Source organism: Rhopalosiphum padi, chromosome 3 (genome assembly GCF_020882245.1).
Source record: "Rhopalosiphum padi isolate XX-2018 chromosome 3, ASM2088224v1, whole genome shotgun sequence".
In the NCBI taxonomy this organism is placed as follows: domain Eukaryota; kingdom Metazoa; phylum Arthropoda; class Insecta; order Hemiptera; family Aphididae; genus Rhopalosiphum; species Rhopalosiphum padi.
The window spans coordinates 25,313,061-25,326,059 of record NC_083599.1 but is presented as its reverse complement, the minus strand read 5'-3'; the positions used below and the strand labels follow the sequence as shown (position 1 = coordinate 25,326,059).

At 23.5% G+C, this 12,999-nt stretch overlaps 2 protein-coding genes across 3 annotated transcripts; one reads left to right on the top strand and one right to left on the bottom strand.

Annotated features, from left to right (window-relative positions):
- Positions 1-4,180: 4,180 nt before the first annotated feature.
- LOC132927431 (mitochondrial inner membrane protease subunit 2) lies at positions 4,181-9,099 on the bottom strand. 2 transcript variants are annotated; one of them, XM_060991957.1, is made up of 3 exons: positions 8,951-9,099; positions 8,311-8,806; positions 4,181-4,816 (listed from the first exon to the last, which is right to left on the bottom strand). In XM_060991957.1, exon 2 carries the CDS (start codon positions 8,780-8,782, stop codon positions 8,312-8,314), a length of 471 nt encoding a protein of 156 aa, XP_060847940.1. In that variant the 5' UTR covers positions 8,783-8,806; positions 8,951-9,099; the 3' UTR covers positions 4,181-4,816; position 8,311. The 2 variants fall into 2 exon arrangements, with proteins under 2 accessions (XP_060847940.1, XP_060847941.1); XM_060991958.1 differs by having other exon boundaries at positions 8,957-9,095.
- On the top strand, positions 6,381-7,891 carry LOC132924942 (ubiquitin carboxyl-terminal hydrolase 48-like). Its single transcript, XM_060989378.1, has 3 exons — positions 6,381-6,931; positions 6,998-7,542; positions 7,860-7,891. Exons 1-3 carry the CDS (start codon positions 6,381-6,383, stop codon positions 7,889-7,891), a joined length of 1,128 nt encoding a protein of 375 aa, XP_060845361.1.
- Positions 9,100-12,999: the final 3,900 nt, after the last annotated feature.

The following is a 12,999-nucleotide window of genomic DNA, read 5'->3' as shown; positions in this document are numbered from 1 at the left end:
GAAAACACTCCATTCACCAACAATACAATTTTATGAATATTATTTATTATAGTATTATACCTATTATACTGATTATATTTTATTATTTAATAAATATATTTATTAAGTTAGTTACTATAGTAACTATGGTATACCTACAGTAATTATGGAACATTTTATATTTGTATTATGACAATTTATTTTTATATTTTTTTATTTTTATTTTGGGTAAAAATTAAAAAATGTTATTAAACAAAAAAAACGAAAACGAAAAATTTCTTGGTATAATTTATTTTTGTTTTCGTTTTTATTTTTATTTTTTTTAGTACTTTATTAATGTTATTAAAATATTAAATTATTATTATTTATTAAATAAAAAAACAGCTTGTTTTATTTTATTTTTGTTTTTTATCAGTTAATATTAGTTATAATTAAAATTAAAATACTTATTAAGAACAATTAATTTTAAATATATTATTTTTTGTATCTACCTATTAATTTAACGAAAAGTGAATACATACCTTCTATTTTTAAATCTTTTAGATTATCAGGTAATTTTGGAAAACTCCGAGTTCTTTGATTTTGAATGGTTTTTTTTATGGATTTTTCTTTGGGGAGTTCTTCAAGAACACTTTCTGAAACACCCGTTACAGCTTCTGAAAATAACTGTGCTGGTGTAGATTTTGATATTTTTGCTTGTTTTTTAATTTTAATTTTAATTTTTGCGGCATCAATTTCATTTTGAGATGGAAGATGATTATGTTCATGAACAATTTTAATTAAATGCTTTTTATCCACGGATGTTTTTAAAATGCATGGACATTTGTGGCTGTGTTTTTTGCAGCATTTCCATCTTATAAAATTCAAACACTCTTTGTGAACAACATACATATATTTATTAAACGCTAATTTTTCTTTGCCTTTTTGGCTCTCAAAAATATCCAAACTATCCATAATTATTATAGAAATTATAACGAATACGAAATTATAGCGAAATATATATACGAAAGCACACTATAGTACACCACGGTGGCACTGTAGTACCGATTACAGAGAACTGAACACATACTGAATTTGACAAATTTTACAAATTGCCAATTCTATAACATTATCAGAATATAAAGATAATTTATTGATACCTACCTATATAGGATGACTTATAGATATTAAGATATACCATATCTTAAGAGGACGTTGAGCCCGCAATATATCTAGTGTGCTTTTATTTAACTCAGAAAAAGATTATAAAATAGGTATTAATAGGTTATAGGTATTAATATATAATTTATATAATTATTTACATTTTTTTTATTATTTTATTATTGAAATTGAAAATATTGACAATTTGTTTAAAATTGTTTACGTTTTTTTTATTATTATATTATTGAAATTGAAAATATTGACAATTTGTTTAAAATTATTTACGTTTTTTTTTATTTATATATTATTGGTTATTTTATTATTATTTTATTATATTATTAGTAACTAGGCGAGAAGTAACATTGGCAGATTAGGAATTCTATATTTTAACAATACAAATATAAATATAGGACGATTTATAGATATTAAGATATGCCATATCTTAAGTGGACGTTGAGCCCGCAATATATCTAGTGTGCTTTTATTTAACTTTTAGGCAAGATCATAATCTGTTATAATCTGATTTTTACGATATTTTAATTTTTAGGTGAGTTATAAGTATGAAAAATATTAAATATTTGAAAATGCTCATAATTCACCTAATAATTAAAATATTTTATAAAATATTCATATTATATTATAATATTCACGTATTTATTAGAATATACATTTTAAATTTGAATATTAGACAATTATTATTATTTAAAATCTTACAAAATCGCATATGGGGTTATTTTTTCTGTGGTTATTTTTTAGGCAAATCGACTAGTCTATATGGCAAATAAATATTTATAATTTACATTGCCCAAGTATTATAATATGCATAAAATGCATTGTATACGATGCCAGGTCAGTTTTTACAATGTCCAATTTTTCTACTTGGACCATAAAATATATGTATAATGTATATATTCAACAAATAAATAAAATAAATCAAACAATTTTTTTTATCAAGCATTAAAAATACTTACCCGAATAAAAGATGTTTAAAAATATTATAAGTATGTTCATAGAAAAATATAAAATGTAATATCATTAAATTGCACTATAGTATTTTATTTATATTGACACTTCAATTAACCCTTTAATTTTATTTATTAATATTTTAAATTATTACTATAACAATTCAATTTTTTATTTAATATAGATATTCAATAGCATAATATAATAATTATAATTATATTATTTATTGCAACTAGGTATCACATTCAAATTTTTGAAAATTCCTGTTTACATTGTCAACTTTGTAAAAAGATCATTTTAAAATTTAATAACAAAAATAAACTTAAAAATATGATTATTTAGGTACATAATAATGTTTTAAATTTATATTATTTTATCCATAATATTATATGTTTATGTTAATTGTTAATATAATAATATTTAAATGAATTCATAAATATTATTAAATGTTTTGTATTATCAAAAGTCAAAGCAATTTTGACAGCTATACAAAAAGCATAGTTTTATATATATTTTAAACTATAGTACTCAGTATATTATTATTATCTATAAATTATAATTGTGATTATGATATTATGTTGGAAAAAAGTTAATAGTAATAAGGGCCCAAATTTAAATGCCTTAAATACTATTAACAAATGCTTTAAAAATTAACCATAAAATGTTTTTCAGTATAATAATCCCCTTAAGAAATGACAAATTATTTTTATAAGTAAGCAATTACACAAGTAATTGATAACAACGGTTTAACTTGCAGAATTTCTAACATTTCCAGATCTTTTAACTTAACAATAATATAAAATAAAATGTTATACTACTCATACTTGTAGACACGCATAATAAATAAATAGTTGAAATATTGGAAATAAATGCAATTGCTATATATCTCAAACTTTCTAATTAGTTGTTATTTGTTGATATCCTATTAAGTGTAGCAGGAAAAAAAACCACGAAAATAAAAACCAAATTTTCATATTTTGCTAAATGTTTATTTTATTAAACATACGTTTTAATTTAAATACAGAAACAAATCAAAACAATTTAAAACTATTGTTTAACATTGAAAAAAGTTGGACAAAAAGTCAGGATAAGTTATGTTTTAAAAAATTTGTCAGTCGAATAAAGTAAAAATAATAATAATACACATTTTATCAGTCAAATGAGGTAAAAAAAATAATAAAAACACAAAATAAATTTTAAAAACTTATAAATGACAAATTAAAAGTTTAAACCAGTTTAAATACAACCTTTCGATAATACTTGTTTGATTTCCAATGTTATACTACACTGTGTAACAACTAAATAATCTATATAATAACTAGTCACTAGGTAATACCTACAATAAAATAATACACGTGTTTTTGTATTATCTTACAGTCTAAATAAGTCAAAATTTGTAATGAATAACGTAGATACCTTTTTTATCTTAATGGTAGTTCTATGCCTCTATAGTACTTTTATGGCTTTATACTTATTACTTATACACAAACTATGGTTATATGTAGGTACAAAGATATAAGATATAAGATGATAATTGAATAATGTTAGCATGTTAATTAAGTTTTCTCAAAACGGAAATACTACTTTCAAAACATCGTATAATAAAGTTAATAAGCTTTTAAATATAAAAATAATATATATATTTTTTAATTATTCAAAATTTACAAATTTGGTTACGAGAGTATTCAACAACACCTGAGTAGTTGAATTATTGATCTAAATTTTTAATTAGAAAATTAAAACTTATTTTTTATAAAATATGACTAAATATAAAATTTTGGTTTTCTTTTCCTTTGGTTTTTTTTTTCGTGATTCCCTAATAAGATATCACATGCGATAATCATTAGTGGTATATAAAGATGTTAACATTATCATACACAGAATGATTAATATCAACATTTGAAATGGATGAAAAATATCAAAAAACTATTAAAAAAAATATTTTTAAATAATATTTGTTTACATTATATTTTGAATTTCCTAATTTATATTAAACACTTGTGCAATGTTTTAATTTATGCACTAAAAATTAATAAAATTACCTAAATAAAAATGGAAAAACATGCAAAATAAAAAATTCACCTTTGAAGTCCTCCTATCTGTTACTTTAAAAGATTTATTTATGTAGAATACATTCTCCTAAAACATCCAAAAAATATTATACTTTCCACTAAAATCTTTATAGTAAAATTGTATACATACACTATAATCACATATAATCACAACAGTATTCTTAAAAATATAATATTAAAATATAATTTAATGTTGTAAATAATAAAATAATACAGTTAAGTCTTACTAAATAAATAACATAAAGAAATGAACAGTGTATTTATAATTTTAATATAAACACAAACACAAATTTCTCTTAACTCTAAAAATATAAAATATTTTATATATCAAGCCACCATAGCCCTGTTTAAATATATAGATATAATATAATGCTTCATATTTTTTAACAACACGACTATGTGTAGCGAGTTAAATTTAAAATTGTTATAATATTATAAATAAATATTTATGATAAGCACCATTGTATATCAGATGTTAACTATTTTTAATGATTACAACCTTACAGAATAAAAATAAATATTATATTAAATAGATAGATATTTGAAATATTAGTTTATTTATACTTTGATTTTCTTCTAGCTATAACTTGTGGTCTTATACCGGATGCTAAATATCTTTTTTACTTCAGTATGATAACAATGATGACTTGAATTTGTAAGCTCTAAATCAAAATAAATACAATTACATATAATTTAATTCAACATAATTTCCTAAAAAATTAAACATATGTACAAGTTTTCATAAACATTTACGAATTATTTTTAGTTTTATTCAATGTAAAAATAATATTTTTTTTTAAATTCCAACATTCAACTATTCTATAAAATTGAAAAAATACAAAATAACATTTAATCCAAAAACATTTATGTATATACTTAGTTTAAAAAAGACTAAACAAAAGTTCAAGTCTTATGTTTAATTTAAATGAATAAATTATAGAAGATAGAGGGAAATTGATAACCTAAGTTGACCGCAACTATTGACACATCTCTAGCCCATACCTAGATCTATACTATAGACTCTATACAAAATAATAAAATTACACTAAACGTATAAACTAGAATGGTAAAATTGCAATCTGTACAGAAAATCTATTGTTTGAATTGTACTTGGCTTGAATTGAAAGGCTCAACTAATAATAGTTGCTTAATTTAAAATATGGCCTAATGATTTTATTAAAAAACATATATTAATTAGTTTAAAATAATTTGCTTAATTATTATTATTATTATTATTATATTTAATGTTTGGTTATATTAAAATAAAATATTATGTATGTACAACTCCAGTGATTGTAGTATAAATTGTGAAAACTTCCGACAAACTTTAGCATTTTTAAGTTTTAACAAATTTTTAGAATGAATAAAATTCCATTATTGTTACAATAAATTCTCAATTATCTGCAGAATTGGATGATGCAACAACCGTGAATAAAAAAATTCATGCTAAAAATAATTTAAATAAATTATATTGTATATCTTTTTTTTTTTAATTTTCACATTTCACTAAATGCCATTTAATTGTTATTTTCACTTATAATTTTATGTTTAATATTCTTAGCAATGTAGATTACAATTTTATGTAAAATCAAAAATAATGTTAAAACAAAGCTTTAGAACTGTATGCTATTAATTAAAAAAATTTTCTGTGATCAACGCTGAAACAGTGTGAGTTATATTTTATAGATAACTACTGAATTCATGAATACATTACTTATGTATGAGTTGTTATCATGAATTTGATAAATTAGACAATATTTTATTTATTGTTGGGATTACATTTCATTGATTTGGGAATTTTCTGAAAAGTTAGTGAAGTAGACACAGGAAATATATAGGAATATTCAAACTTTTTAACGTCCTCCATTTATGCTTGTGTAACACAAATTTAAATTTTTTTTAAACCATATTTAAGTAGGCCTATTTTTTTTAAAGTGATTTTGACTTTTTGACTATGGCTGTAAAATCAAAATTGACTGGATAAAATCTATTTCAAATTTAATCACAAATACTTTGATTCGTGCTTCTGGTTCAGATAAAAAAATAATTATCTAAAACACACTTAATTTTACTGAATGTTCAAATCATTTATTTCTACAAATCCTAAAATAACAAGCTAACCCAATAAATATATTATTTACTTTTATTGTTTCAGCAAAAAACTCACAAGTGTTTAATGACAAACGTTCAAAAACTGATTGATTCACTAAATAACAGGTGTTTAAAATGCGTTCTAATAAGAAGAATCTAGTGAAAAAGAAACAGTGGTTATGGGCTGAAGACACACATCCTGATAACATCAACGATAGTCATGTTAGTAAAGCGTTTTTTTTAGAACTTCGCAAATGTAAACCTTTATCTAACCATCGAGCTTGTAGCAGCAATCCCTTTTGTTTATCCACACTAGGTGAACAACATTGGCTTCAAAATAAATACTCTCTAGATGAAGATCCAGAACTAAAATATAGAGAAACAAAAGCTTTCTGTGGTTTAAAAAATTTAGGAGCAACTTGTTATATTAACAGTTTGCTTCAGTTATGGTTCCACAACATTAACATTAGAAATGCCATATTGAATTGGAATCCTATGGAAGATGAGACTGAAATACTACATAACCCAACTCTTTTCATTGAAAACGGATATGAGCCCATAACTTGTGTTGGTCAATTGCAATTAGTATTTGCATTAATGCAATTTGGTAAACATAAAACAATAAATCCAGAAGCGTTCATAAAATCTTTAAAAATAGATACAAGCATAGAACAAGATGCAGAAGAGTTTTCTAATTTACTATTAACAACACTGGAAAAAAAATTTGAAAAACAAACAAACGCATCTGTTAGAGACATGGTACAAAACAATTTTCGAGGCGAATATCAGAGTGTAATTACATGCTTGACATGTAAAACTAAATCTAAAAGTTGTTCAACATTTAGGGATCTAAGCTTAAACATTGAAGGTCATCAAACTTTAAACGACAGCTTGAGAGATTATTTAAAAGAAGAAGTTCTAGCTGGGGATGACCAATACTATTGCAATCAGTGTGAAGGAAAACAAAATGCTGTGCGTCAAATGTGTTTGACTGTATTACCTTCAGTATTAAATTTTCAACTAATGCGGTTTGTCTACGATCGAAAATCAATGCAGAAAACAAAACTAAACACTATAATAAGATTCCCACAAACATTAGACATGGCTCAATATTTAAACTTACCTAAAAAACTCAATGCAACTTCAAGAAAAAATTATAAGTACAACTTATATGCGGTACTTATCCATAAAGGCTCCAGTGCTAATTGTGGTCACTATGTTGCCCAAATCAAAGATAACACTACACAACAATGGTACCAATTCAATGATGATCAAGTGGATAAGCTCACAATTAAAGGTTTAAATTTGTGTACCGATGATGAATTAAAAAAATTTAAATCAATGAAAAATATCAAAAATCCCAATAAAGAATTTCTAGAATTTAAATTATTACATATGTTATTATTAGTATCACATTTTTTAATGATTTCTTATAAATATGTACATATTATGTAATATTGTTATCATGCATGTACATGATTTGTATTTCTTAAAATAACTCAATTCTGTGGAGAACCGTGGATAATTGAGAATTTACTGTATTCTTAAGCTCGAGTGCAATTTAACTAAAATAAATGCAAATTGACCTTAACCTATTTTTATATTTGTCTTTAGAACTGTTAACAAAACATAGAGCTACAAATTGAGAATGGTACTATAAAATTTAAAAATCACTCAACTAAATAGTACACATTTCAGTAAAATATATTACACTTAGGAATGTCCTGTTCAAATAATGGTGAATTTAAAGTTAAATCATAATGGTAAATAAACATTAAAGAAGACTATATAATAAATGCAAATGGCCTAAAATTAAGTATTAATAGAATTTATTTAATGAATTAGATAAAACTATTGAAATTTAATAAACATGTTTAAAAATAATTACTATCTACCAATGAGTAAAATAACCAAATGTTTCTATTGCACAAACCAAATAGTAAATACTTAACTACAATGTATTAACCAGTTATCCAGTGATATTTAAATAATACAAAACTATCATAAATTGATGAGTAACTACTATTTTTACAAAGAATAAGCTGAAAATAAAATGTTATCTTACCTTATTTATGGCGAGACTGGAGTAGTTGCCATCTACTGGGAGGCCAAATTATAACTGAAACCTTTGCAACAACAAGACCTTTAGAAATTGGACCAAAACTAGTAGAATCATATGTATGGCCTTTGTGATCACCTTCAATCCAATAGTATCCTTTAGGAACAAATTTTTTTGTACCTGAAATATTATTCTTTTTTTTTGATACTACAATGTCACCTTCAACACCGATAACACGTTTAATAATTGTTTCATTTGGATTCCTAGGTGATATGGCTACAATAATATCACCGCGCTTAATAGAATTAAATCGTACTGGAATATATGATAGAAATACAAAGTCCACTGTTTTATTTGGATTGAATGTTGGTTGCATAGAAATTCCATCAACTCTGGCCACAGAACCAAATGTGTCAATTACTGTGCGTCCAATAGCCACGCCAATCAAAACATTTTTTATTCGACACCAAACTCCCATTTGAATTGAATAGATTTACTGAATCTGTAAAATTAAAAAATATAATACTTAATGTAGTCGTAATAAATAATTAATATTTACTTAAATCTAAATAATTGTTTTAAAAATCACAATTATATATAACTTTTAGATAATTATTTATACACATTATTATATTGATGTACTTACACTAACCGGCAATCATGAATAAACAAATCAAAGGCGGGTCATAATACTCAATACCAAGTCAAAACTACGAAGTTCTAAATAATTTTTTTTTTGACCGGTGAAGCGAACATTTATGGAAATTCGTGATTATAATTCGTTTGATCGAGATTACGAATTATGTGTTTGCTTATCAAAATTGATAAGCTAAAATCACAGATATCATAACTATCATCGACAAATACTCAAGATTTTTTTGTTGATTTTTCTGTCATGCTTAGTAGCGTACTACCTTTAACCTTATGCATTTTGTACGTAATAGTCGTATTACGTACAGGCGTACAGTTACTATTTATTTAATATTTAACTATTTTTTGTGAATTTAATGAGCCGAATGAAAAAAATAAATTGTACTATTATAGACATTGACATTACTACATTAGACTTATAATAGGCATAAATGCCCTATTGTTAAGTATAATATATTTATATTATATGCAGCTGGGTATACTCGATGATAGTTATTAAAATACAAAAAAAATAAATAAATAAATAAGTAAAAAAAAAAAAATTTTATTTATTTATATTTATTTATAATAAATATATATTTATTTTTTTTTTTACTTACAATAACTGTATAGTACTACAATAGCAATAGCTATACACACATGTTAACTATAACATACCTGCCTTTTAGAATGATGATATACACTTGATGAAATTAGTCAGATTTTTAAATAATTTACTAACAAAATATGTGTATAGCTACTAAATACTAGCTATAGTTTATATTGCTTATAGTTTTAACAATAATGGCTGCAGTAATAATAATGTTGGCGATTTTGATAGTTTTATTATATTTTTAAATGAATCAGAAAATAAACCACAAAAATAGCCCATAGTTAATTTTAAAGTCATTACTTTTTTCAATGACAAGAATCTTTGTAGTGTCTTTGTTTATGCTAGATATTTATTTTATTGTAAAAAAATTATTTATTCAATATAACACAAATTTGTGTTCATCTGTACTAGTTGAATAAATGTTTTCTTCTGCTGTTTTATACATTCACCAACACGTTCTGGACTATAGACAAAAAGTTTGAAAATTTAATATTTTTTAAAACTAATATGGTGTCCTCAAAATAATGTTTTTATTAATTTTTGATTATTATATACTATATTTAACATTAATAATGTAATTTTTGATATTTTGTTTAATAATAATAATGTATTTTTTTCACAAATATGTGTAATATGGTCATTGTTCATATTATTATTTTTTATTCCATTGACAACAAAATTTTAACTTGAATACTTGATCATACTATAAGTTGTTTTGTATAAATTATATCTCAGTTACAGTATTTAGTACCTAATATAGTAATATCTAGATACTTTTTTCAAGAAACTTGCCCATCCTTACTCTTTAGTCTTTGTGATTGGAGAGCCCATTTGTATTATACTATTATTTGTAATCTACTAATCGTAAATAATTTACTAAAAAATAATCATAATATAATAGTATATAAGTATTATATATTAAATATGATTTTTCTTAACGTCAAAATGTTTTATAGGCATATTGCAGACAGACTAACAGCAATTAGGGGCCTTTTAATAACTATAATTATTGTATAGTAAGTTTATTGTGATTTATTTCTTCTAAAAAAAGAATAAAAGAATAATTTATATTTCTTGATGAAGTACCAAATTAAATAATAATATTTAAAAAAAATAGCTAAGAGACACTCACAGTTTGAAGGCAGAGTTATCAAAAATCTTTTTAGAAAATAATTAAATGCGCTTGTTGGGTAAATAATGTATTGTCTCAAAATGTCACATAAAAGCAACATGTAATAATAAGCATAGGCGCAAATAGGGGGCGCTTAGGGGGTATTAGCACCCCCAATTTTAAAAGTAGCACCCTCAAATTTTTTTTTATACTATTACAATCAGTAGCTATTCAACGCTATGCCTGGAAAATGAAGAGATTAAGCACCCTCAGTTTTTTTATTGACAATAAGTTAATAAGTTAATACTAAATATACATTTATTTATATATTTTCTTTTTTTTTTAGGTAATTAGTGATATTAATATTATAGTTTAAAAGTAAATAAATAAAACTAATAATAAATAAAATAAAATTATTATGTATTGATTATAATATATTACATTTAATTTAATTTTTTTTTTATATTAATTTTTATAATTTATTAGCTATAAGCCTGAAAAACAGCTGGTCATTTGGAAAAATAATTAATAGTTAGCAAACCGCATTGTTAAAAAAAACTAATTTTTAATATGGTATAGAACATATACATAGGTGATAAATACTTAAAAATTTTAAAAAATCAGATCTTTAAACCTTCAATCATATATAAAACGAAACATATTTTAAAAATTGACCAGAATACATTATCATGATTATTTTAAGTTATGGCATAAATTATTTTAGAAAACTACTGGCAGTCCAGGGGCGCCCGCAGAAAATCAGCTGTGGGTGCAAATTGAAATGCATGTTATATATTTTACATATATTTACATTATTATATAAACATAACTCAAAATTTAATGCAAAAAATTATGAAAATTATGAATCAAATAGTAATGATAAACGTCTGACATTTAGTCCAAAATGATTCATAACATCAGTTTTGTGATTTTCAAAAAATAATGTATCGTCAAATCTATTTTTGTGAATGTCAATTAGTGCCAAACTGCTTAACCTCATATTTTATACATTGTAGATCTTACCCATGTCTTGATACGACGCAAAGCACTAAAATAGATAATAATTATAATCAATATTAAATAATTAATATAAAATATGATTTATAATAATATGTTAGGTCTTAGGTACCTAAAGGTTCTTTCAACTGAACAGGAAATTGCTGGTAATGTAATGGCTATTTGTAAAGCTGTATTTACAGCAGGATAGTATTTAGATTCTTCTAGTAAATCAAATATTTGTGTATTTGGATCACATGGTTTTTTTAGCCATATTTCATATCAAGTTATTGCTTCTTCTTCAAAATTATCAAGAAGAGGTCCATATAAGTTATTGATAGATATAACTACTTCACTGAACTCTTCAATATTCATTTTTTATATTTAAAATTAGGTTTTGTGACCCTACTGTCTCGTATGTATCTCTTTGTGGCAAAGGAACATCTGACTCAGGTAATGGTTTAATTTTTTTTGAAAAAAACAATATTAAGTCTTCTTTTCTTTTATTACCTACTCATAATGATAATAATTTTTGTAGCTGAATGACGAACTAATAACTATAACAACTATAATACCTCTTTAACTCGGTAATTTAAACTTAAAAACCTACTTTATTGTCAAATTGTCATAAGTCAACATTCAAGATGAATCGCAATAACTAGTAATGAACAATGAGTAATGAACTAGACGCTACGCTAGCTACGAATACGTATCGACGCATCGTAACGCACGGGGAGGAGTAGGACTGAGGAGAGTGTTACTTGTTATCGAATATTCTCGATTATCGAGCGTGGTAATTCCCGTATATTTTGTTCAGACATCTAAATATAAATAGATAGTCTAGATAGTAGATATAATAATAATTATTATACCATACACAGTGACACAGTGTATAAGAATATACTAAATATCGTCATAAGACATAAGGACATAATATTATTCTGTGAAAGTTTACCTTATATGATTATTGGTTTTTAGAAAAAAAAATTAGAAAAAAAATTGAATATATTATAATATAATATAATAATTTTTTTGTTTATTAAAAAATCTCAGTGGGCGCCCCTGAGTCTGACACAATCTAAAACTAAATTCAATAAGATTATCAATATAAATTAATTTTATGTAATAATCACTAATCAATATTATATACACATAGATATGAAAAATAATAACAAAGATACCAATAATATTTTAGAACAAATCAAAAAGATTAATTTATTAAACATTAAACAATTTAATAGGTTTATAAATAAACATTTTAGTATTGAAGTTTTTGATAAATACTGTGCACAATATTGTAATAAAAAATAAAAGATTTAAAAACAGATTAATTCCTATTGTATAT